General features: G+C 39.2%; 1 protein-coding gene and 1 long non-coding RNA gene across 3 annotated transcripts in view; one reads left to right on the forward strand and one right to left on the reverse strand.

Moving 5' to 3' along the window:
• LUZP2 (leucine zipper protein 2) overlaps positions 1 to 27341 on the forward strand; it is a 279647-nt gene that overhangs the window by 247854 nt on the left and 4452 nt on the right. Inside the window, exon 10 of one of the 2 annotated variants that reach the window (XM_029582400.1) lies at positions 13991 to 14083. The exons of the other annotated variant lie outside the window; for it this stretch is intronic. Coding sequence (XP_029438260.1) covers positions 13991 to 14083 — 93 coding nt within the window. The remainder of the gene's footprint in view (positions 1 to 13990; positions 14084 to 27341) is intronic. 2 annotated transcript variants of the gene reach the window in all.
• The window catches only part of LOC115079183, a 267455-nt gene that overhangs the window by 80130 nt on the left and 159984 nt on the right, over positions 1 to 27341 (reverse strand). The window lies entirely within an intron of this gene.

Below are 27341 nucleotides of genomic sequence, written 5' to 3' on the forward strand. Positions count from 1 at the left end.
GCTCAGCACCACAAAAACAATTACAATATGACATGCAAAAAAATTATTTAAACCGTTGCAAATAATTTCTGCATTTGTTACATAGTGCTTTTGATTTATATTAGAGACATAAATTTGTTTGAAACAAGTATAAAACAAGGCGAATGAGCCCATTTTTGCATTGCATCACATGTACTGAAAAATTTTATAAAAAAAGAAAAGTCATTTTTTCTGTTTTCGGAAAATAATGTGCTCTAACTGGAAATAGGGTATACTGTTTGCAAATAGAAGTAATGCACACTATTAGCAAAGAGTGCATGCTATTTGCCAAAAATACCGGTAATTAAAAAAAAAAAAAAGATACCCACAAAAAACCTAAAAAGTTTACCCCTAAAAAAAATGTTTAAATTCTGAAAAACAAATTAATGAAACAAATATTAAAAATAAACCCATTGCCTGCATATCCCTAATCAATAACTAAGTACCACATATCTAGTCCCTAATCAATAACTAGGTACCACATATCTGGTATATAAAGCAATGCATTTGTTGGGAGAACTCAGCAAATGGATAATAATAATCCTCCTTCCTTATGCACCAGGCATTTTGTATGTTGTATTCTACAATACAGGTCAGATTGTGATTAGTGTAACAGGGTGTTATAGACCACCAGTATAGCCTATGCCAATTGACTAAAAGGAAGCTGTTGCACACAGTGTAGGGGAACAGCAGTTGAATAATTTAAAGATTTATAAAGTGATTTGAGGGGTAAGATGAGGCATCGTGGAACACTTTTATGCTTATTCTTTAGCATGGGTCATGTCAATAAAGTTTGATTAGTCTTAGCTGGAAATTGCGATGATTGCCATTACCTTAATCTGATTCAAACTGTTCTGTGTGGTCCTGATAGAGTAAAGATGAAAGAATCAGGGAGAGCAAGCATGAGACTGAAATGGAGTTGTTCTCTAGGAGCCTCCTCATTCAGTCCAATTTTCAGGACCCTGTGGTGACTTGCCAGCAGGCCTAAGACACAATATTCAATTGTAATCACTCATTTTCCTGCATATTTGTTCTCCTCAGATTTTTATTTCAAGGACTCTCAGTGATGCTCATTTGAAATGTATCAGAAAATGAAAACTATGAGCAACAAATATGGTAATGATTTATTAAATTTTCTCTTATTTAAACATCTTACATTCTATGAATCCAAAATGTTCAGTGCAGATTACAATTTATGCATTCATAAAATAGACACTGTACATAAAAAAATGAAATAATAAAACTACATAAAAACATACAAATATAATTAAATATAATAAATGCATGCTACACTATTATTAGAGCTGTATTAATATTAGCCCTGCATTAATAGATGTCTTAAGATAAAGACAAAGAGAATGACTTTCAAACAAATGCACACTGTAGCATATACATGCATATAGGGCAGTGAGCAGTCCTACACAAGTATTTTATTACCCATGCGTATGATATGCATGTTATAAAATATGTGTATCTCTACCCTGCAACACAAGCATACTGCATGCGAATAGATGCAATGCATTGAAACCACATGTATTAATGTATTGAACGTGCATACTTGTCCTATTTCAAAATTATACGTGCATATATATTGTACATGCAAAAGAAAAGTAGGAATTTCTTGCATAAGTACTAATTTGCCTGTTGTAAGTTGGCCAATTTTAAAGCATGCATGTGTAAATGAAAATAACCAGTTTACCAATTAGTCCACCGGTTCGCCCAGTCCTTGTCCAGCTCATCGAGACCTTTCTGATTCTTCATCCTGAATTTCCCCAATTCACCCAGACCTCATACCCAGTCAATACTACACAATAAACAAGTTTAATATCACTTAGGCCACATAATTAGCAGGTGTGAAAATACCCAGTAAGCTGGGAAATGTACGTGCATCTCTTTTAAAATAGCCCCACCCCAGAATGTCCCTAGAGCATCTTTTTTTTATGCACATTTGTGCACACAAAAGAGAAAGTGCACGTGTATTTTCAACTTTTATAAAATACAGTATATGCAAATAGAAACTACTTATGTGCCTATATGCTAATTTTTGCACTTGTAATATTTTGAAAATTCACCTCAAAAGATCTTAAGGGTCCATTTTGAAAGAGCTTAGGCTCTTAACTTTTGAAAGCAGGTCCCTAAATTGGCCCTTTTGAAAATTCACTAGGTCTGAGTCCCTAAATTTAAGCTTCTAGTTTCACTAGGCTGTTTGTTAATGCTCACCTGTGAGGACATTGTAATGATGTTACATCATTTCTTTAGCATGCTTCATTTTCCAGCAATAGCTTTCTGACTTATTTGTTTAATTGCAAAACCAACTTGGAGAGATTATACCATGTTCTCAATGGAGTGGAGGAAAAACTTAGGGCCTGATTTTAAAAAGCTTAAAATTGGGTTTTTCGTGGGCAAATGCACTATGCCTGTGTAAGTGGCTTTTGAAAATTGCATCAATATGTACAGTTGAATTATCCATAAGATATTTATGTGTAAGGGAACTTTCAGTAAATGAGGTCCTTAAATTGTAAGCCTCCTGGGGACAAGGAAATACAGTACCTAAATGTAACTCACCTTGAGCATGACCCTGGATAGCGAATAATTAAATCCAAGGAAGATTTCTGCTTTCTATTCTTCCTCTGGCCTTCCAAATTTCTTCTGGGAGGCAGAGAGATCAGATTGTTGCATCGCGCTGAAGTCATCCACAGAACCCGAGCAGAGCCCTCATAACCAGCTGGCATGCGGCGGGCTGCTGCTGGCGCGCCCCGTGTCTCCGTTTTTTTAGAAATTGGGAAGATAACTGCTTCCCCGACAGCATCAACCCCTATTAGAGGACTTATGGATGACCATATACATCGTACTGCTCCTACAACCACTCAGGTGATTGGGTCTGATGGGTCTGGGGAGGTTTCTCTAAGTCCGGGGTTCCACCTCCCACCTACTGTGTCCCAGCTACAATCAGCGGTTGAGGTAGAAGATAATATTTCTGTTACCCTCAGTGTGGTTGGTTCTATGCTCCCTGGTGTTTCAGAAGAGTTACCAGCTGCTTTAATCAGTCCTCTTCCCGGATCCCCTGTGGCCGTTAATTTGGACCTCACAGAGCCTATTTTTCACAAAACCTTGAGTGTTTCTAAGCTTCTAATTCTTCATTCTGTTTCCTTTGGAGCTAGACCAGATAACTCAATCTGAGGAACCAGAGGATATCTCCTTAAAAGACATCTAATAACTCATATGGAAGCTTCTCTCACACACACAGTTTCTCAGTTATGTACTTATTCGACAGAGACCTTCTCTAAATTGTTGAAACATGAACAAAGACTTGAGAATATTGAGTCTAAGGTTGAATCTTGTGGTGCTCCTTCATCTTTGCAATTAGAACCTGTAATTAAGGATAGTTAGTTTTTGCACTCTAAATTAGAGCAATTAGAGAATAGGATCAGAGTTAAAAATCTTAGGGGTAGATTTTAAAAGGGTGCGCGCGGGCGTACATGTGCACACGCTAGCCGATGCGCACACATGTATGCCCGCGCGCAAGTTATAAAATCAGGGGGTCGGCGCGTGCAAGGGGGTGCATAATTGTGCACCTTGCGCGCACCGAGCCGCGCTGCCTTCCCCCGATCCCTTCCCCCTAGCCTGACCTTCCTACCCCTTCCCCTAACCTTTCTCCCCCCTAGCCCTACTCTAACTCCCCCGACCTTTGTCTTACCTTTTGCGCCTACCTCTGGACAGGCGCAAGTTGCGTGTGCTGGCAGCCTGCCGGCACGCGTTCCTCCGACACAGTGACAATGGCCACTCTGACAGAGGCCTCTGGCCCCGCCCCCGCCCCTGGACCGCCCCTTTAGTAAAGTCCCAGGACTTACACGCGTCCCAGGACTTTACGCGTGTCACCGGGCCTTTTTAAATTGGGTCCTGCAACTGTAACCTTTTTAAAATCCGGCCCTTAGATTTCTCAGATTCCCTAAAACCAGACTTTTGTCAGGAATTGGATTACTTAAAAACTATCTAACTCCATTGCAGTTTTGCATAGAAAAACTGTTCTTTTTCTAATTGGTATTGTTTTCCGGATGTTAAAAGATCTTTAAATGATAGGAACGTTTCATCTGATGTTTTTGAACATCATACCTACTCAAGCTACTCTTATTGATTTATTTATGTCAGAATCTGATAAAAATCTTGTTTTCCACCAGTTCTTTAAATTAAGGATGCCTTATTTTGTGGGTCTAAGATTCAAATATTCCCAGACATTTCTAGGGTAACAGGAAAGGAGGAAGCGTTTTCTCAGTCTGAAACATTGTGTTTCTGCTATTGGCGCTTCCTTCAATCTTAAGTTGCCCTCTAAATGTGAGGTTGTTTATCAGAAGGATAAGTTAATCTTTTTTGACCCTAGCTATTTAGAGTTGTTCCTTAATAATAAAGCACAGGTGCAGGTCTGTAGGGGTTGGTGGGGATGCTTGGGCAGTTTTCTATATTATCGCTGTATATTTGTCTGTTTTTCCTTATTTCTTGCTTTATTGTCCTCCAAGATGGGGGTCTTGTTAAATTATTTGAATCCTTATTGGTTCCTCTTTGCAATTTCGTTGCCCTTGTATTTTTATTCAATTTATTTCGAACTAAATATTTAACCGAATTTTGAATTAAAATTCAATACGCAGCTAGTTTAAAAATAATTAAATCCAAATGATGCTGAATGATAGAAAAGGTAAATAACAGTCAGTGGCCTCTAAACTTGCTCTGAAGGAAGAGTGCCACAATGCTATTGTGCATCACACTTCTCTCTCAGATTCTGAGAACACGCCCGATTCGTGTCTATAAACGATTAACGGGATCCGTTGGTCAACTCTTCCTGCTACTCAGAGCTGGATAGAAAACATTAAGGGAGGGCAGGGGGATAGAGTGGTTTTCAGTCATTGCTATCGTATGATTCAGTGTGGCAGCATTTTGTTAAAAGAATATTAAGGTAAGTTTGGTGTACCATAAACTACATCTAGTTAAGAATACAGGTATTGTGCTGTACTAAAAGCATCCATTTTAAGTCATAATCCACTGTGAGCACCTTCATTTGTAATCTTTGACAAGTAACTATATATTGAATACATTTGCATATAAATATGCATAAATACAATGTGATAAATTTGTTATGCTGATTCATTAATAGAAAATCATTACTAACTTGTATGTGATGGCTTTTGCACTGAACGGTTGATATCTTAGATAAACACTAAGCACAAGAAACACTATTAATCATCGCAGACAAGCTCGCAGTCTCTCCTGCAGAAAGAATAACTTCTTAATATTAATATGCTGTCACTGAATTTTTTTTTCCTGACTAAACTCTTCTCTGTGATTTTCTTTCCTCCCAAACTCCAAAATAAAAATGACCCTCCTTTGGATAACTAGAAATTCTGAGTTCAGACCTTCTTAACCCATCTACAGCAACACTGGAGTCTTGCACGTTTCCAACTTGTTTCCTCACCTTGTACATTCGTTATTCTAAGAAGTTAACTTTGAGAAGGCAAGTTTTGCTTCGTTTATTAAAATGTATTAATCGCTTAAGCCAAAAGCACTAAGCATCGCACAATATAGATATTCATGATAAAAAGAGAGAAAAGGAAGAAAAGAAAATGCAATAAGACAATAAAAATCTGCAATTGCATGTCTATCACTGAAAAAATAAGGAACTTATCTCTGCTACATCTCAAAGTATTACAACAAAGGCCTGTTTGAGGATTAGAGTTTTTAACAAGTTCTAGCACATTCGGTCTGCCGTAAAGTCACAGGAAGAGTGTTGCACAAGCCCTTGTCTCAGCTAAACGTGCCTGTTTTAGAGACGGTACATCCAGGAGTCCACGCTGGGAATAGCTTAATGTTCTAGTAGGTTGATAAATTCTGAGACTTGCATTTATCCAAGGAAAAGAGGTTGTATTGAGCAGTTTGTGCATGATCAAAAGAACCCTGAAGTTGATTTGTTGCTGGATGGGAAGCCAGTGAAGCTTGCTTGGAACAGGGGTAATATGGTCCCTTTGATATTTCCCTTCAATGAGTCTTGCATGGCATTCTGCAATAACTGAAAAAGGCCTAAGAAAATAAGCTGGCAAGCCTCAGTACAAGCGCTAAGTAGTTGAAAGACAGAAACAACATGGCTTGAACTACTAATAGTATGGCCACACGCAGGGAGCCTAAAGATCCCGCCCACCATATCACTGGACAATACTGTGATATGGATGATCCTAGCTGAGCATATTTCCATTATGCATGCATTTGGTGTGTGTGTGTATATACACACCCACAGTCAAATATGCATACATACATGCTAGCATGCTCCTCCACTGATGTTGATGGAGTCACAGAGGCTTGCCACAGTAGCTTGTGGAAAATCTCTGGGTGACTGCACAATGCAAGCATTTGTTTAGCAAAAGCCGGTCAAGCCTGAATGTGTTGCACTGACAGTCACTTACAGTTCAATGTAGCAGGACCAGACCAATTGAATATAAAGAGCTACTCTTAGAGTGTAGTGGACTGTAGTCGAATCAAACGTGTACGCCGTATTTGGAGGAGCCGTGGGCAGACAGGCTATGTCATGTGCAGGTTCTAAGACTGTCCTATTCTTCCACGGATTATTGTAAGAGACATTTGATGAGGATGCAGCTTCCTGCATCTTTACTCTGGATACTCCTGGGCTACAGTGTAAGCAAGATGATGGGAAGTAAATCTCTCAGAGAAGGTGTATTTCAAGTCATGCTGGCAGCTGCCAGGGTGCTTCCTGCGACCCAGCTCTAATACCTATCAGGAATGCTTGCAGCTAATTCACTTGGCGCTATTCGAAGGAGCAATCACAACCAGATTTGAAAAACTTGGAAAGTTCAGCAATGCGTAAGATTCATGTTTTGGGAAGGGAAGTTAAGCTGGATTAAATCATTAGTGCGAGTTTAAAGTATGACTGAGGACTTGGATTTAATTCTCTTGCCTGTAGTTTTTTTTCCCCTCTCTCAGGTAGTTCTGTTTGTAGAGGTTTTATATAATGTTCCGATTTAACTTGATTGGATTTATTTATTCTATCTTCTTTCCTTCATTTCGATGCTCTGCAGTGTGGCGCGCTGATGTTGCTATTTGTTTAGCTGCTGTTATTCCCCCTGGCCTGCAGGAGATGAAAATTCTAATAAAGTATTGATTTAAAAAAAACAAAAAACAAAACACAACTGAAAAGGTTAAACTAAATAGTCATTATGCATTATATATGACACAATTAGACATCAATCTATTCTCAGTTTAAAAATACAAAAAAAATCTATTACTTTAATCTTGGGATTAGCAAATGTTAATATTTAGAGCCATAATGAAACATGTGACAATATTCTTCCTGAACTGTTCATTCAACTGATTAATACTATTTATTATTTTACTTTCTTTAATTATTCAGTGCTAATTTAGTTCCAGTTGAATTGCTGAGTAACTTGAAAAGCTTCCGTAGTCACTGTAGTCTTGCAGATAGCAGCATGTCACGTCTTGCTTATACTGGGTGAGAGAAAGGTCCTGGTGCACATTTGAAAATCTTAAGTATACTGTAGAAATGACTTACTTGATTTTTGACACGTTCGGTGACCTTCTTGTAAACCTGCTAGCCTACCAAAAAATGTAAACTGTTCAAGAATTATATAGTAATCCATTGGACTTCTCACTAATTAATTTTTCCTTAATTTGAAGCTCACATGCAAAATCAAATGATGCATAGTTTTTCTGGCTTCAGAAGATTTGCCTAATTATATGCTATACAGTTAATCATATCATTTTAGAGGCAGATCTGAAAATCAGAATCATTTTAATTTGATTTATTTATAATCCACCTTTCTGTACTACAAAGCAGGTTACATTCAGATACCATAAATATGTCCCTATTCGCAGAGAGCTCACAATCTAACTTTGTACCTGAGGTAAGTTATTTACTAGCGATGTTAAGAAAACAAAAATGCTGCCAACCGCCATTGCAGTGTGCTGAAAATTATCAGATACCAGGGAGATGAGAAGGTAAACTGGAAGAAAAGTTGCAATCTAGTAACAGATGCTTTTTCAGCATTTTTCGTCAGCCACAAATTTGGAGGTAACACTTCCCCTGCTGCCTGCTGATTTCTCTCATTATCATCTGAATCCTTCCCGTTTCGCTGACCTGACAGTTCAGATGAAATGTCTTTGGTCCGTCTTGTTCTCTGGATCTTTGTGAGGGGAGTGAAACACCGGTTGTGGTCGCGCACCTGATTTCAGGAGTTGCTTGGTCCAGCCTCCAAGCTCCGGTTTCCTCATCCTCGGCATGCATAGGCCTCTTTCTCCTTTTTGTCTCCTCAGAACTGACAACCAGCCCTCTATGCTGGGCTTCGGGGTGGAGCCATGAGAAAAAAAAAAAAGAGCGCTCTGGTCAACGCGTACATCCACAGGCTGTTAGTGCTGAGGCACAGTTTGGGCGTTGGCACCACGAGGTGGATAATTCAAGGACTCACTGAGTAGGTAGGGTAACAGGCTAAATGTAGTCAGTTGTCTCTAGGGAATATTCAGCTGAAACTAACCGGCTAGATGTTCTGCTGAATATTTCTCTGAATTTAGCTGTCAAAGTTTGACCGGCTAGATTTAGTGGAGCTGGCTTCCCTGGCTATACTTAGCCTAGTGAGTGCTGAAAATAAGGAACTGACCAAGTCCTCTTTAAAAAAAAAAAAAAAAAAGCATAAATCAAATCATCCAACTTTTTAAATTAAAAAGATGCTCAAAACAGCATGACCCCTTTCCCCCAACCACCCTGTTAAAAAAAAAAAAAAAAAAAAAATGCCACAGTATCTTCCCAACCCTTCAGTATGGGGACGCCATTCCTTCCTTCTTCTGACGTTCCTCATATTTTGATGTAGGTGTATATTTACTTTAACATACTTGCTGTTTTAGAGGTAGATCTTTAAAAAGTACACAGGATTTTATAAGATACGCGCGTATCTTATAAAATCCAGGGTCAGTGCGCGCAAGGCTGCGCAAAATCGACAGCCTGCGCGCGCCGAGCCGCGCAACCTGCCTACGTTCCCTCTGAGGCCGCTCCGAAAACGGAGCAGCCTCGGAGGGAACTCTCCTTCCCCTACCTAAATCCCCCCCTACCTATGTTGGGCAAGTTACGCCTGCTTGAAGCAGGCGTAACTTGCGCGCGCCACCTCGCATCCCCAGGCATAGGCCGCAGTGCTGGGGGACTCGGGACCGCCCTCCCGGCCCGCCCCAAACCCACCCCGTGACCCCGGACTCGCCCCCTCCCACCCCTTTTACGAAGCCCCGGGACTTACGCGCATCCCGGGGCTTTGCACGCGCCGGCGGCCTATGCAAAATAGGCCGCCGGCGCATGAGTGCCCTGCGTGCGTAAATCCGGGAGGATTTACGCTCGCAGGGCTTTTAAAATCTAGCCCTTAGTGAAATTGCTTAGAACGTCTTGCTACCACTGCAGTGATTCTCTTCCATCTAGAGACTAACACATACCTGCTTAAGGAAATCTGAACGATATTTGGTCTGTATAATGAGGAATTATCAGAGGGGAAACTTGGCAGTTACAATTATTACACAAAACGTTTTGAAATCTTACATGTTTGCAGCATGACATTTCTGGGACCAGCATGGGCTTTTTTCGGCCCGTTAACGGCTTATTAGCGTTTCTTTTCCGTGGGGATCACAGCTAATTGGTTCTCAGATGACTCTGGAGCATGTACTTCTCTAGCTTTCCTTCACAGGCCATTTACCAAAGGCCATTTATTTATTTATTTTTAAGGAAGAAAAGTTTTGTGCCAGTTTGAAACATTTTATGTCATTTTTTTCTACCATCAAAGTGCAGAATGTGAATGGTATTCTTGTTGTTTAAACATTTTGGGCCCCATATTCAAAGTGCGTTCAGCACTATTTAGCCGGATAAGTGAGACTTATGTGGCTTAAGTAGCGGCCACTGAATGTGCGCGCGTGTTCAGCGGCCACCGCTTAGCCATACAAGTACTTTATACGTCTAAAATATATGCATAAGCAGTAGACATGTGCAGGGCGGATCAGGGCAGAGCTTATATGTCAAACTACCGATATTCGAAGTTGGCTGCATAAGATTTTTTTCTAAGTTTACACACCCAATAGAGCAGGTCTAAACCTAGCCGGGTAGACTTATCTGGCGAAGTGCGCACAATTACAGGGACATTCAGCAGCTTTGCTGTGCCACTGGGTATACATAGTAACTTAACTGGATTAGTCATATCCGATTAACAGGGTCATTCATCAAAATGTGTTATGGCATTAACGCCCACGACAGTAATGGTAGCGCATGCTGCAAATGCAAATTTTTCAAAGGGGCGGGGATTGGTGAGGGGTTTAGGTGGGATTAATGAAAATGAAGGGCATTTTCCACTGTATGATAGCATAATGCATGCTTTTAACGCCAGAAATAACTGCACCTTTTTTTTCCTGGTGCTAACCTGTGTGAAATGCCTGAAACAGCCGTAATGCAATTCGCAATAAAGATTGCGCATGTATGTTATAAAATGGCCACGCCCACGCATGGGCTGATGAATGCACACAAACGTGCGCCGGTCTGAAAATTCCAATGGCGTGGTTTTTGGATAAGCTTTTGGAATATTGGTGGTGAAGTAATAAAACCAGACAAATTGCTTTCATCAGGAGGACTGTTTTATGCAGGCAGTAGTTTAAGTCACTAAGAATCCTTTTGAACACTGGAATGTAGTTCAAAAAGCCATAATCAATGTATGAAAAATGAGAGAGATATTCTGTACTACTTGCCTGTTGGGCATCATCGCACTGTACAAATGAGATTTACAGAATTTGAGTCTTGAAAGTATAAATAGCACAAAGGCAAGGAAAAAAAAAACACACAAAAACTGCTCTCACTTTGATTTATGCTGCAAAACTAACATGACAAATATGACAAAATTATAATCCTTCCAGAAATGTATTGGAATAAACCCCAGAGTTCTGAAAAAAAAAAAAAAACCCACCCCAAAACTTAAAAATAAAATTGTACATCTATTACACTAGTAATTTGTAACTGTCATTAAAATCATCCATTGTACCTGAAGTCTGGCGGGGGGGGGGGGGGGTTTGATGGGACACAGCCAGCATGGATTTACCCAAGGGAAGTCTTGCCACACAAATCGCTTACATTTTTTTGAAGGGACGAATAAACATGGATAAAGGTGAACCGGCAGATGTGGTGTATTTGGATTTTTAGAAGGCGTTTGACAAAGTTCCGCATGAGAGGCTTCTAAGAAAACTAAAAAGTCATGGGATAGGAGCTGATGTCCTGTTGTGGATCACGAGCTGGTTAAAAGATAGGAAAGAGTAGAATAAATGGTCATTTCTAAATAGTCCGGAAATGGTAACAGCGAGTGAGGTGATCAAATTTGTAGATGACGCATAATTATTCTGAGATGATAAATCCCACGTGGTTTGCGAGAAATTGCAGAAAGGCCTTATAAGACCGTGCAACCAGATGGCAGACGAAATTTAATGTAGACAACTGCAAAGTGTTACACATAGGAAAAAGTAATTCAAACTGCAATTATATGATGTTAGGTTCCATACTAGGGATTACCACCCAGTAAAAGGATTTAAGTGTCATCGTAGATAATGCATTAAAATCCTCGGATTTTCTCTCCCCTGTGTCTCCAATTCAGAGAAGAAGCCCAATCGTGCTTATGATAAATTAGCAATTTCATAATTATTTTTGTTCCTTATTAGGTGCTAATGTATTCTGTACTCCAGTCTGGCTGAACAATTGTAAGCTAATGTATACTTAACTATATTTTACTACTGTAGGTTTTCTAGATGTATTGTTCCTATGTGGTGTAGGGTATGCACTAAGAGGTAGATTTTAAAAGCCTTGAGCCCATAAAAATGGCCTTATATGCATGTAAGTGGGCTGCGCAGGAGCTACGTGAATTTTAAATAGCTGGGAAGGGTGCACACCCAGAAAAGGGAGGTGGAAAAGGGGGCAGGGCACGGGCATTCCAGAGGCAGGGCCAGCACCGACGCTCATATGTTACACGAGCCACTTTGTTACAGCATAACAGGAGAGAGAGAGAGACCCTTTAAAAGGCTCAGTCTGATACTGTGTATATGGACCATTGTAAGGGGGCACTTTGATTCGGGGGGAGTTTTCGGGAGGTGGGTTGGGCTTAGGGAGGTGGTGTTACAGATACAGACGTTTCTATTGTAAAATTGACATCAGTAAAGAATTTTTGACCTTATAAGTGACGAAAATTATAACAAGAGGAGTTGATTTCTACACTACAGTCTCTGCTAGCTGCATTGTACAAACCAACTTCTTTTCATCACTTATTTATTTAACGTGTTTTGTACACCATCATTCGGTTTCGCCATCAGAACGATTTACAGGGTCATGTAACAGGTTGTATACACATCATCAGACTAACTTATCATGTAGTGTAAGTTGATTAGATATAATAGATATTACTTGTAAGGCTCATTATATATAGTAAGGTATTACATGCAGCAAAGATATTACATACATACTGTTGTTACATATAGGCTTGATTAATAAGTGAGGAAGAGGAATGTATATACATTTGGATCTTTAACTGCAGGGGTTTAACAATTCAAAGTATCTTTATATGAAGTAATGTACACTGTATGAGGTTGGTTGGGTAATCCATTGTTAAGAATTCCTTGGTAGATCTGGGGAAGTAGCATTTTTCTTGATATTGGGTTGTGAGTGTATTTGGTAGGCTGGTTGGTTGAGTAAATTTGAGTAGGCTCTGGTGAACAGCCAGGTTTTCAATTGTTTTTGAACATTTTAAAGCATGGTTGAGTTCTTATTTCCATCGCTATTGAGTTCCATAGTGTGGAGCTGATGATGGATATGGCTCTCTCACGTGTTTTGTTTAGTCAAGTGGTTCTTGCGTCAGGGATTTTGAGGAGACCTTTATTCATTGAGCGTAGGTTTCGTTTTGGAGCGTGTGTTATGATGTATTTGTTAAGCCAATTATTTTGTTGTCTTATGATTATTTTATGCAGGGTTGTCAATACTTTGTATTCTAGTTGGTATTTTATTGGGAGCCAGTGTAATGAGATGAGCGTTGGTGTGATGTGTTCATCTTTTTTTGATCTAGTCAGAATTCTGGCAGCTGTGTTCTGTAGGATTTGGAGAGGACGGATGGTAGTGAGAGGTAATCCAAGGAGTAGAGCATTGCAGTAGTCTATGTTGGAGAAGATGAGTAGTTGCAGAACTGTTCTGAAATAATCTTGTATAAGTAATGGTTTGAGACGTCTGAGTGTCAGTATAAGGTCAAACATTTTTAATGTCAGTTTTACCATGGATACCTCTGAATGTGTCTGTAACCGCCCCCCCCCTCCCAACCCCAACCCACCTCCCGAAAACTCCCCCCGAATCAAAGTACCCCCTCACAATGGTCCATGTATAAAGAGTCAGTCTCCCTCTCCCTCCCCCCAAGCCTACGTAAAATATGTATAGTTTATAAAATAGCGTGTATCTTTGGATGCACCGCGGCCCTTTTAAAATCTACCTGAATATCTATAATGTGTCGTACTCTGATATTCTTGATCTCGTTTAGTGAACCTGGAAATATTAAAATCAATTGAATGCTATTTCCAATCCAAATTACGGAAGAGAGGTATTTTGATTAAGCCTCATCCTGCAATTATAGCACAGTAATCACATGTATATAGATTTGATGTATGATATTCTGAGGCATAGGAAATATAGAATTTAGAAGTCACTTGCATTTTGAGGACTGCCATAAATCAGTAGATTTCAATTTCCAGAGGAGAAAATATTGATAAAAATTTATAGTCCCTTCCTCAGAACATGTTAAATCCAAATAGACTTTCAATTGTTTCCTAAATCATTTGCTCAGCTCTATTCCACTGTACAGACAAGAAGTGCTTGCTGCTTTCAGCTCTCTGGATTTTTCTATTTCTTTCTGTTTCCTTTTAGCTTCAAAAGAGTGTCTTAACGAATCAAAGGATCTTTCAGGAGGAGTCTGCCAAGGAAAAGAATCAAAGCACCCAGGACTGTGATTCTCAAGATGTAAGATCAACCTATTTGGGAATTTTAGAAGTTAATACAGATTGCATTCAGACATGAAAGGGTCAGAAACCACAAAAATGTACTACTGCAAACTGTTTTAAATAATCATGGCATAATACCTATCAGAATCCACCAGGTTCACAAGCCTTCTGGATGAATAGCAGTCTTGACTTTGAGCTTCCTGTCCAATCGGGCCAGCAGACCTCAGGTTTTGCAAATGTATCATCATAGGGGGGGGGGGGGGGGGGGGAGACGGGCAAATTATGTATTGCAGAGTTGATTTCTCTAAACAGGCACAATATCTTTTTTTTCTCTTGGTTCAATTAGAGATATCATAACCTATGTAAATTTTACAAAACCATAAAATGGATAACTTATCTAGCTAATAAAGTTAGTCAGATAAGTTATCAGGGATGTTCAATGGTATACACATCCTGCTGAATGTCCTCAAATAAAGTTATCTGGGTATCCCTGACCTGGATAGCTTTGAAAACTAATCTGCTATGTTTAAATATCACTGGATTGTTTACCTCAACTTGGCTATATTATTATGTTGTTCAACTAACTCAACTCCACCCTGGAAAGCTCCTGAAATGCCTCTCACTTATCTGGATAAATTTATTCACAGAAGCGTCGATATATTCAAAGCTCTGCATTTATCTGGATAAATGCCTTTGAATACCGACCTCTTTATTACTTGGACTGCGAATCATGAAATGTGAGTAAGAAGTAAATAATTGTTGCATAAGAGTCATAGGTAGTAATGAGGCTGAGGAAATGCATGAAGATCGGACTTACGCTGTCAGGAAATCATAATAATGTAGAGGTGTAACATGAACTCTGTGTATTCCAGATTGCCCTCAGTTGTGTGATTTTGAAGTAACCAGAGAAAATAAACATAATGCCATTCAAGTGAATGGAAACCAGAACAAAGGAATGTTCCCTATGTCATTTATTCCCGGTTTGTCCACAGACCTTCAATTCACCTGTTATGGCTCTTCACTTGAATCCTGTTATTTGTCAATTTGCAATTCTATTAAATTTATAGGACCTAGGATGCACAGTGGCAATAAAATAATAGGGATCATCCTGGCTATTGATTCGAAACCGAGAATATTTCATTTTTTTTAGAACAATGTTCTACTATTATCTGACGTGACAGAGAGAATATGATGATAATTTCATTCAGTATCAGAGGTAAATTTTAAAGAATTCTCTGTAATTTCATCACGAAAGCTGAAGGTCAATGTTCAAGCCGGCCAAACCTGATGTCTGTTTTATTTTATTTCTTTTGCCTCATATGATCTAATGCAGACACATTGGCACATGGAGTTTTATACTCTCCAGAAGTTAAGCAATTCATGAGGTTTTGTTACTGCATGAGTGATTCAAAATAATATAAAACAACATTGTGAAAATATGACCTGTGATAGACTTTGGTTTTCCCAGATAATTCACTAAATAGAGTAGACTGGCTTAACCTTTTTCAAAGCCATTAAGAAACCATCATGTTAGATAAAAGTCAGCATGACCTTCACCCAGACAATATAGGTGGCACAATTTATTCCTCAGGTTTCTTTAGGACATACATATTACTGTAGTTCAAGAAAAATAATACAACTGATAAGATATCAAACAATTTTTGCAAGCACTTCTGAATTGCTTTTCATCTCTTTTTGTTAGTTTTCTTATGAAAAGGCCTTATATATATATATATGAACAGAAATCTCAGTGAATGCATAATCTTATCTATGCATGTATATCCTGAAATGGCCTCTCATGAGCTTTTGGATGCAGAAGACATCCTGTGCAACCTAAGATATCCATTTAGATGAGGCTTGAATTATTTGATGCTTAGCAAACAAATATACGGGACAATACGTTTGCTGAATATGGCCCTTATGACTGAAGCTATTGGAATTGTCCACAGGTCATAAGTGCAGGAATGTATTATGGCAATCATCAGCAGAGAGAGCACTTGAGTGCTACAAAGGCTACAAAGCAAACTGTGAATTTGAATTTTTATCCTGAACAATACTGTCTATTAAAATATTGTGTAAATTCACAGGCATGCCATGTTTAGCTACTGTTTTCCACCATTTCATGTATTTCAATAGATCCATCATTGAGTTTCCTGTGGTCAACTAGGAATACTTCCTAGAATACTTGAACTAACATTACTGTACTATTTTAGTAGTCCTATCCAGCTAAGTAGAAAAACAGAATTTCATAAGCAATTTGGAAATAGAACAAGAAATTAAGATTTAATTATTAATTCATGGTTAATAATAAAGATGAATTTATCTAAAATTAGTGATCCATGCATCATGACTCACAAAATCTCCCAACATCTATTATGCAGTTCTAGATTTTATCACAACCAGTAAATTACATATTACAATTTGCAGAGCATTTAATCTGACAGTTCTATTTAGCGTCTCTCAGACAGTTTAATGTTCATCCTCCCTTTCATGTCTCAGCCGTTTCCCTCTCTTCTCTTTTCCTTTGTTCCTATACCACTCTTAGCAGATTGGAAACTCAGAAGCCTATTCACTAAAGGTTTTCTCACATTTTGTTTCCATGGGAAAAGAACTTAGCAAATAGGGTAACAGGGACTCTTCCTTCCCTGTTCAAGTGGTCAGTTGGTCAATGGGAGAAATGTCCCAGCAATCTTTGCCCTCTAGTGACCTGACAGAGCCCTTCCAATTGAGAACTGAAAAATGCAAGTGAACTGACTGGACCCAGAATAGTTCAGTCAGAAAATGTGACTGAATCAGTTCAGTTATTCATGATTCACATTTCTAGTGATCCTTTTGTGTGTATTTGTTTCCAAATTGCATTAATTTGAATACACTTAGATCAAGGGGGGGGAATCAGATTTGTAGATGATTTTTGTCTCATCTTTGACTAATAACACTTCATCTACTAGTTGAACACCAAATGGTCTTATTCTTACTGTAATCATATCACCATTGTTGTTAATCACTATGGCTGTCTAGTGATTTATATTTTGAAAAATACAATAAATACTACTAAATCCACAACAAAAAATGTATAATTATAGCGTGCCTGTATTCTATCAAGAAGTTCCATCAGGGGTCAGAAATATTCACTTCAATTCATCCAGAGTATAAAAAGTACAGACTCTATGAACTTAGTCAAAACAGACAGCAAGCATTTTATAATATGCTGCTTTATATATGCCAACACATATACTTTTATAGCTCCCCCTAGCTGCAACTGATGGAAATGGTGACTCTCTTCTGCTTCATTGGTTTGAGTTTCCGAGTGGGCATGGGGTAGGTCAATGGTACTGGAGTCGAGTTGCAACTAAAGGGGGTTCCACACATTGCCCTCTTCCTGATTGGGTAATTTAGAAGAAATGGGAAATCCCACCCAGCCAATGGAGCTCCAGAGGTAGGGAGGGGAAGCAGGGAGGAGTAAGAAAGATATTATGTAGGAAAGAATCATTTAAAATTAACACAATTTTTATTGTGGTAACAATTATGAAATGCAAATAATAAAAAAAATCTAACTGCTGGCAATGATGTTAAAATCAGGTTCAACATCTACTGTGTACCAACAGTAAATGCAATTCACTTTAAATCTTTTGTAACTGAGATATCAGAACAGTTATCAGAACAATATTTATCAACTAAGTCACTATGATAATTAGCATTTTCTAAGTCTCTCTCAAAAGAAGCAAGATGCATTCAAAACATTTATTCAGGCATTCATAATACCGTCCACTCTTGTCCTTTGTACTATATTTTACTTAACACCAATACATGCTCTGAAATTGATGCATTGTACTGTTCTTTAACTTGCAGTATCTTTGAACATTTTCTCTTATGTCAGTATAATTTTCTTCCTGTAATTCTGTTATGTATTTCTTTTGTTTTTGAGTGAATGTCACTAGTGTCTGGCCAGACCTAGGCTGTTGCGAGAGTGCAAACTTAGCTGTAGGATGCGTTGTCTCTGATGCTCCAAATAGGTGCTTGAGGCGCTGATTGAGAATGAAGCACTCCTGGTTTTGTGGCTCTGCTCCTCTTCTCTTTGGTTGCCTTCTAGGAACCGCAGGAACAACCTATTAGCCTGACTTAAAAAAAAAATCAAAAAGAGAAACTATCTGCCTCTCACTATATATCTTCTGGCAATCTAACCATATGGCCCTATTAAGTGTGCAATAAGAACCTACCATGTACTGAAATTCTAATAAAATAAAAGGATAAGCAATTGTCCGTAAGTACTGGTCCTTTCTCTTCCTATGGGAACAGAAACAAATTTAATTATTTTTCCGGTCACTCTTTCAAAATGTCCCACTTCTTCTTTGTGTAGGGAGGAATTAATCTGAATTTTTTTGCCTGGATTGGTCAAATAGACCAGTTTAATTGTCCTGCTTAATGTCATTTGACTGTTCACCAAACAGTAACACTGGCTCAAAACATTGATTTTTCTTCAGTGGAATTACATCTCAGTATATGGAAGGCAAAATGGGGTAAAGTCACTTCTCACTGGTTCAAGTCTAGCTTTTTCCCCTTAGTCCTAGAGTGAAACTTTTCTGCCAGAGAAGACAAACTGGATTCAGTGCTATGCCACAATCATGCACATTATTCTCCCTTTCTTCTTGGAATCTTAACTTTACAGTTTTCCCAGTAACATTTTAACTGGTATATCACTCCTTAATAGAACAGATAAATTCCGCATTCCTGTTCATTTAATGACTTTGACTTGCTCGAGCTTTAACAATGATAGATTTTTTTCTCTCTGTTCCCATTATTTCTACCTCAAACAAGCAGGGTTTTCTCCTTTTTCCCTGATTCCAAGGCAGAGCTCCGGCTGTAAGCTCCTGCCTCTGCACAAGACCAGTCTCTTTCTGCACGTGGCTTTTTTTTTTCCACAAAGAGGATTACTGCCCAGGATGATGTCACAAAACAGAAAATAGTTCCTCACATAGTGCTAATATATCCTTAAACACTTCTTACTGGATCCTTTATAACCTCCTTAAGATGGCAGAAGTCTGACAGTATCATCCAGTTAGAACTTTTGTTAAAACACAGTAAATGAAACACAGTCAACTCACAACTCCTTGATTCTTTCATAGCCTTTTTACAAAAAAAACTAAGTATGAGGCTTTCTTGCAGCTAACGTCAGCATCCATGCTAATTAGCCTGTCACAAGGGAACTACTGATAGGTAGAACCTTGTCATGCCAGCTGAATGGCGCAGCTCCTTGGCCTCCCATAGATTTGTATTGTCTCCAGCTGCTTCCTTTGAAACACCATCCAACTTTATCTTCTAAAACTGTTTTAAAGCTTTGTTTTGAAATAAAATTTATATGAAGGGATTGCTCAATGCTTGCTCACATCTAGGCTAGCACTGGTTTCAATACCTTTGTTCTGGTTTTCTCAGAGAGATTTACATTACTGGATATCTATGCTGATACCATGGCCTTTTTCCCTTTCCTGCAGACCGGGCTGATTCAAAAGGAACAACTGCAACCTCCTCAATGCACTCTCTAGGTGATTGCTTGTTTTATTGTGAGTCCTGCTTCCTCTGTAATAACAGGAGCTGAATTCTTTCTGTTCTGTCTTCTGACATGGCTGAAGCCTGCTTTTTGCTGACCTTTCAGAGCCATAGAAGGTAACCAGGCATGAATGAGATAAACACACAGGCTGGCTCTCTCAGCCTGTCTTTCCCTGTTTTTAACCACTGCAGTGTTCCTGGGATTTCTTTCAACCAAGCATACAGAATGCATGTGTTTTTTCATTTATTTACACTTTGAAAAAGCATTAATTGAATTTGCAGAGATTCACCCAGTCAGGAAAACATTGTTCCACATCTTGCAAAGCTTTGACATGAATCAAGAAAACAACATCCTTCTAAATGCCTTTGTGTGGTCCTTTCTTTTCTGTTTGCTTTTTTCCTGGTACTGCTCATCACTGCAAACTGTCAGGCAGAATGCAGCCTAATGCACGTCACCCTTTTATCCTCAACTATAGTAGCGCATGAGCATCTAGACATTGTCCCAAGAGTTGGGCATAGTTCTTAAGATGAGCCGATGCATGGAACACCAATCAAGAAAAGAGATAGTTTAAGATAAACACATCCTAACCAGAAATGGTCCAGTGGGATGAAAAATATAATGCAAGCCTTCATTTTATAACCAATATAAGAACTCTTTTATATGAAAATGGATAGACAATGCATTTTCATTGTCTGTCTAGACACTTTATACTCTATTTTTCTCTTTTTGAATGCCATGCTCTGCCACTTTGTAATATAAAAATGATTTTTTATTTACTGCCCTCATAGTCTTGCAGAAAGTAATCGCTAAAGTTCCATTAATCATTCCGAAGCAGAAGGCATGAAGCACTGGACCAAAACATATAAATGTTTCTAAGCAACCACAGCCTTTTGCTTTATAATTCTATTATCTTTCTCAAAAGCAAAATATCTAATTTCATGCTGTATTTTTTCAAGAATCAACTAAAGTTTTGTAGCCATACCATACCCAATTGTAATTCCATTTGATTTTGTTTGCCTTTTATTTGTTTTCTAAATGGAGATGAAGAAGGAGATGAAGTGGAAAACTAAACACTAGATATACAGTGGAGCTCTAATGTGGCTATAGCAAAAGTATTCTGTATAGGGAAGGTCACTTTCAAGGAGGTTTCTGTGGCTAAAAACAGTGTTCTACAATCAGAAATGTGGTTTGTTTGTTTGTTTGTTTTTTTTACCAAATTACCTGCCCAATATGTGGGTAATCTTATGCTCTCATAGACTGTATGTGCATGATCAGAGGCATTCCTGGGTGCAAGGTTCTAGAGTGGTTTGGACTTAGCATATATAATGGTGTATGGAGAGTTTCCATGGGATAAATTTCAAAAGGTAAAGCATGTACATACATGTGCATATGTACATATTCATTTATTTATAAGCATGTGATATTTCGGCTTTTCCTAAAGTAGGAACTGAAACAAGCTGGAGCAACTGAAACAAGCATTCAAAGGGCCAGATGCACCCAAAAAGTGAAAAAGACTTATACCAGCAATGAAATCTCACTCTGATTAACAATGCAGTAAATTTTCATGCACAGTAACTTTGCTTAAATCGGACATCATATAAAAGGCACTTAGACTGCACCGTCCAATTCGGTGTCCTATGTCTTACAGAAACTCGAGTGCCTATATATTTATAATCATTGGCCTGGGACAGAGTAAATAGCAAAACGTCACAGATATATATTTTTTAAGTTAATTTTTGTTGCAAGTAAAATCTTCTTATAGAAAACAAAGCAAAGTAAATTTGTAAAATATAATGTATCTTGAAGCTCCAATTAAACCTGAACCTAGGCTTATCAAACAAGTCTTTGGATCCACAGGAGCTGGCTAGTATTGTTGCACTGACAGTAAAGACACCCTAGATAGCCACAGTAATTGATGCAGCTGGTGATCAGTGAATAGCTAGGTCGTGTTTCTTGAAGTAGTGATGCAGTTGACTAATCTGGCATAGGTGTATATAGGATATCTTTACCACCACTGAAATGTGGGTTTCCATTGAGAGATGCTGGTTGAGTTGTACCTTCAGACTACGACCTCAGAGCTATACCCGCAATACACTTTTTTTTTTTGGAAACTGGTAATGGTATTTCCATTTACACGGGTGTGGTCTACAGCCCTCTGAATCAGACAGAAGAACTGGATAGGGATTTGGTAGAAGATTATCCAAAAGATAGGAAGAAAGGGAAAGATATTGCTCAATGGAGATTTTAATCTGCTGGAAATGGAATCCCTACTGCAGAATCTGTAAGATATGGAGAGGCTGTGGAGGCCTTTCATGGTGTTCTGCTTAGACACATGGAGAAAACCCACAGGGGGAGAAGCAGTACTGAACTTGCTGTTCTCAAACTGAGATGTCTCTAATGTCCAGTGATCATCAAACAGCATGGTTTGATATAGCAACCAAGATGGAGAGATCACATGAAGATCAAAGTTCTAGATTTCAAAAATACAGACATTGTTAACATAAAATAGGGAGGTATCAAAAGGAGGAGCTAGAATACTGGGTGAAATTGGGTGAAGTGGAACAATAGTGGGCTAAAGTTAAAAGGCGTCATTATAAAGGCAACAAATGACAAAGGAACTCAAAAAGAGAAAGGATTGGTTTCTGGGGCTGGTTCTGTTCAATATCTTTGTGAGCAACATCGTGGAAGGGTTGGAAGGAAAAGTTTGACTTTGCGGATGAGACTAAGATTTGCAACAGAGGGGACACACCTGAAGACTAGAAAGAATGAAACGTAATCTAAGAAAACTCAAGGAATAGTCAAAGATTTAGAATCTGGGATTCACTGCCAAGACATACACAATCATGCATCTGTTTAGGTTTTTTTTAGTTATCTGGCCCTGTGTAGCCCTTTGGGTAAGCAGCACTGTCAGAATGTAAAAAAAAAATAAAGGGAAGGAAATAAAAGGTTCTGAGACCCTATTCTCTCCCAATCTAATGAAATAGCTGTGCCCCCAACCTCGCAGACGTTAGTTTAAACCTTGTGGTCCGAAGGTCGTGGCTCCTCTCCTTTACCTCTTCTCTGTTGTCATAAAAATCATGCAACTCATCCACCCCCCCCCCCCCCCCCGGAGCTTCCCTCCCTTTCCTCCCCCCGCCGCCCCGCAGAACCCATAGTTTTTTTTTCCTGCAATAACACTGTACAGAGGGTATCTCTAAGTATCCTCTGCTTGCCACTTCCTCTGTTAGACTGGCAGTGATTTCATGGATGCTTGGCCAAGGATATGCAAAACGATATTAATTGGCTGCTGAAAGTCGTGAAGGAATGCAGCACTGCCAATCTTCATGTTCTTGATGGTTTATTTTGTTCCTGCCATTAAGAACTGGTCATTAAAGTTTCTTTTCTCGGTCTCGATGTTTGGCGGTTTGCCATTTTTAAGCGGTTAGTTGTTCTGTTGGCCATGGATCATTGCTCAGTTTCTTGATTGTGGGCCAAACTTCTTTTTTTTTTTTTTTTTTTTTTTTACTGTTGGGGGGTCAGACCTTTGTTTTCAATTAGTTCCTGCCATGACTCGCATTGTTTTTCTGCTAATTCAGTGGCAAACTTATGTTGTAGTGATCTTGAAATAATAGTGGCTACCACATTGAGTTATCAGCTCACCAAAAACATACTATGAAAGGTATGAGTTACGTTAGATATAATATAATATCGAGTAAATGGGGGGGTTGGAAATCTACAAATAAAAGGGCATTCCAGGAAATGATAAAAATATTTACTGCCCAGTTTATCCCACTATGTTGATTTTCTTCTGCATCAGAGCAGGTGATAGGATACTTCAAATGGTTAATGATTAAAAAAAAAAAAAAAGGGAGAAGGCCAATATGGCAACAGAAAGAAGAATGGAAAATTAAATTCTGAGAAGTGGTCATAGTTACAATAAATTATGAATTCTGGTTCAGCAAAACCCATGATTCGTCATGAGGTAGGCTCTTGTAATTGTGCATTATACACTTCCATTATTTAAGGATTCACTTTAATAAATTATGATTAATGTCTTCTTTTTCACCTTAGTTATAAAAGTTCCATACTTGGCTGCTCTCTTAAGTTAAGAATTATTTCAAAATGATCAAATTGCTTATTACCCTGCTATAGCTTCACATAGCACATTTGCTACTATCACATGGTACCATAATTAAAAGTGCATAGCTTCATAAGCAAGATACATATTCCAGTTTATTTCTTTTGTCTATAAATAATGAAGATTCATACTTTGCTGCTCAACTTTCATCTTATACAGATTGGCCTGTATAATTCAGAAACTGAACTGAATATTTTAGCTATTTGAGTTTACACAAACTTAAATCATCAATCTGCATACTAATTAAGAGCAAATTATATACTGCAAAGACTGCTAAGGAATTGATTTTGATATCTAATGTTCTATTCTAGTAGCTTTTTGCATATGTAAAATTCAATACGGTTTTATATTCAAGAGGCACTGGATCATGAATGACAGTTTTAGTATGCTGATTGTAAAGCACGTAATGCTCTTTGTGAAAAGAAAGAATACTGTAAATGATTTCTTTTATAATCTAGGTAGAGTAATGTAAAAAAGAGCAACTGAAACAAGCATTCAAAGGGCCAGATGCACTAAAGGGGTTTTTCCTAACATCCCAATATAAAGTCAATGGCAAATTTGAGGATAAGTTACACCAATTTATAGGTGGGCCTGCGCCTACTGGCCAGAGCCCACCCTTAACTGAAGTGCCATCCTCCCACAAAGGACGGCGGCACGGAAAAGGGGAGAAGAGGCGCGCGGCAATACAGGCAGGAGGGTCGGCGCACGATCGGGCACACCACCCCCTTACCCGCGCAAGGACGTGGCATTAAGCCACACCCAGGCTTCGGCGCTGAGGTGGAACGGCGCCGACCAATGAGGCCATCAGCCCTTTAAAGGGCCGCGATGGAGGCCAGAGAACCCCTCTTGACCGCGCTTAGCCTGGAGCTATGTACGGAGAGCCGCCAGGAGAGCATACAGACGATCCTATGAACGACACTTAGGACTGGCACCATAAGGGTGGGTTGTCACATAGCGGTGCAGCCCAAGGACTCGAGGGCTGCACCAGACGTAATGATAATACTTCTGGGGGGCCAAGGGCCTTTGCTCATTGACTGTTAAGACATGTTTAATAACGCGCCACAGGATGCCAAAGGGGGCATAATATGACAAAACTAAGAGACAGGCCGCAGCTTATTATTAATTGGGGGGACACGAGGCAAGGGTCCTCCCTACCTCGTGTCTTGGCGGTTACCCGGGCCAGTTGGGCATATTGCAAATGGTGCTGGTGACATCACAGGCTGGCGAGGTAGCCGATCAGCGCCTGGGGCGGCGCTAGAAGGTGGGGGCGTGGAATGCGCTGATGGTCGGGGTCCCCTTGCTAGTAGACAAGGCGGGGGGCCCATGGAGTAAGGCTGCCTTGCTTGGTCACTCCGGCAGGGAGTGGTGGAGACATCACACCGGCTCGGGGATCCAGGGCAGGATTTTCTTGATATGTTAAATAAAAGCTGTGGCCTTATTATACCAACAACATTTTCTGTCTCTTCCATGTAGTCAAAACAAATGCATAATTTGCCTAAGGTACGGTATGGGGCCAGGAAGTAGGGACGACGGCCACATGGGGAAGAGTGACGGCTGCTAGCGTTAACACAAACATGCTTTGAAAATGATCCCAATGAATACTGACTTGTGAGCAGAAATAGTTGTTCAGAATTTACCTGCCTACTTTTGAAAATGGAAAAGGGCGAAGCATAAGTGTTAACCGTTCCCTACCTCAACTCCTGGAAATGCCTCTGCTCAGTGCAAATAAAATGCACACGCATACAAGATATATACACATAGGTTTTCCGCCATATCAGACGGCCATTTTTTTAAAATGTAATTTCGGCAGGTGAAACTTCAGATTTAAAAAAAAAAAAAAAATGCTTGTGTACGTGTGAGTTACGTTCTCCAAAGAGAAGGTGTAACTTTGTGCAAGTGAACCTGTGGGCATACTCTGCCAGTTACCTGAGGATTTTCAAAGCAAACTTAGCACGTAAGATTGCTTTGAAAATAATCAGGAAAGTCTGCGTGTATCACACCGTGGGCTGTTGAAAAGTGGCTATGGGAATGTGTTTAATCCACGTGGCCCAAAATGTTCCATTCTTTTATCATCTTGCTCTGTTTTTTAAAGAAACCTAGCAATCTACTCTCTACACTGATTCCAAGGATACAGCAAGAAGTAAATATTTTGATTCATGTCAAAATTGTACATTTTAGGACTGGTGAGCATTCAGTTTGTTGTTATTAAACAGAAACATCAACAAGTGCTGATTTTGAGGAAAAGTAAGTATCAGAAACTCATTAGCGATTAGATATTGAAAATATTATAACTGAACTGCAATGGAGTAGCTGAACGTTATGACACAATGCAACTTTTGTGATCTATGGTGATCCAATATCTTAATCAGCCTGATGGCTTCACTGTTCTCTGAATCACAGTAAGCACCAAAATCACATTTGTAATGTCTTATCCAAGAACTGGATTGCAGACCTACAAAGTAGTAATAGAAAGAGAGAACCTCATGCAACATGACTACATTTTTTAATGCACACATCCAACACTATGCTATTCACATTATTTTTGGCCTGCCTCCTTCCATTCGAACGTCAAGCTCAATCAGAAGCCATCTTTATGGGCTACAGCATCATGAGTCCTCCATTGCAGTAAACCAAAGTTTCTTCCGATCATTTCCTCCCATGTACCCAACCATCACAGTTAAAGCTGTTGACCAGCAGTTGATTCCTCTGAACCTATGTATGCACCCCGAGCCTGGCTCCTAGATGATATGCTTGTACCATGGCTGAGACTCTCTTCCCCTCTCATCCCCAGCCCCAGTCAACTCAAGGTACAGAACATGGGCTGGGGATCAAGCTCAGGTCTACCGTACTATTCATCGAGGCAATGAGCCTACCACAACCTGATGTCATTTTTCGTTGGCTTGACATGCCAAAGCATTTTTATCTGTTAATAATGGAAAGCTGCAGTCTTTTATACTATGTAAGGATCTCAATAAGTCTTCAGGAATGGCCTAAGCCTAGAAGCAGATGTACACACGCTGAACGACATTAAAACAACATACTTCGTTCTCACTCCCAATGTTCTGTTTTCCAACTTGCTTTAAACTAACCTCAGTTTGCCACCTAACAAAAGATGATGGGCAGAAATAGGCACAATTAGTATTCTCAAGTTTTTCTGTTATACAAATATGGGAATATGAAGATAGCAGACACCATGAAGAGACTTTTGAAATTTATTGTGAGAATATCAGCTGCACCGAGATGTCTAATGATGCACCTTCTTGCCATGGTATTCTCTAATTTAATTTACTGTAGGATTTCATGGAATATGACTATAACTCATTTAATAATATATTTTGTGTTTCTAGACCACCTTTCCAATTTTAGCAGTTTACACATTTTTTTTTTCAGGTATGATAAATCAGGGCCTCGAACAATTTACAATCCTGGCAATTGCCCTAATGGGATTTAAACATACACAGTGTTTTTATGTCAGAAATTCACTCTGAACGATGTCAACTGCAATAATAAAGCCAGGGTTTTGCCTTAAGTAATGGGCGTCTCTTTCAAATCCACAGCACGTGGTTGAAATGTGTGCCAAGGGTCTTCTCATAATGCTGTAAACTGCACCAATTA

The sequence above is a fragment of the Rhinatrema bivittatum genome, chromosome 17 (genome assembly GCF_901001135.1).
Source record: "Rhinatrema bivittatum chromosome 17, aRhiBiv1.1, whole genome shotgun sequence".
In the NCBI taxonomy this organism is placed as follows: domain Eukaryota; kingdom Metazoa; phylum Chordata; class Amphibia; order Gymnophiona; family Rhinatrematidae; genus Rhinatrema; species Rhinatrema bivittatum.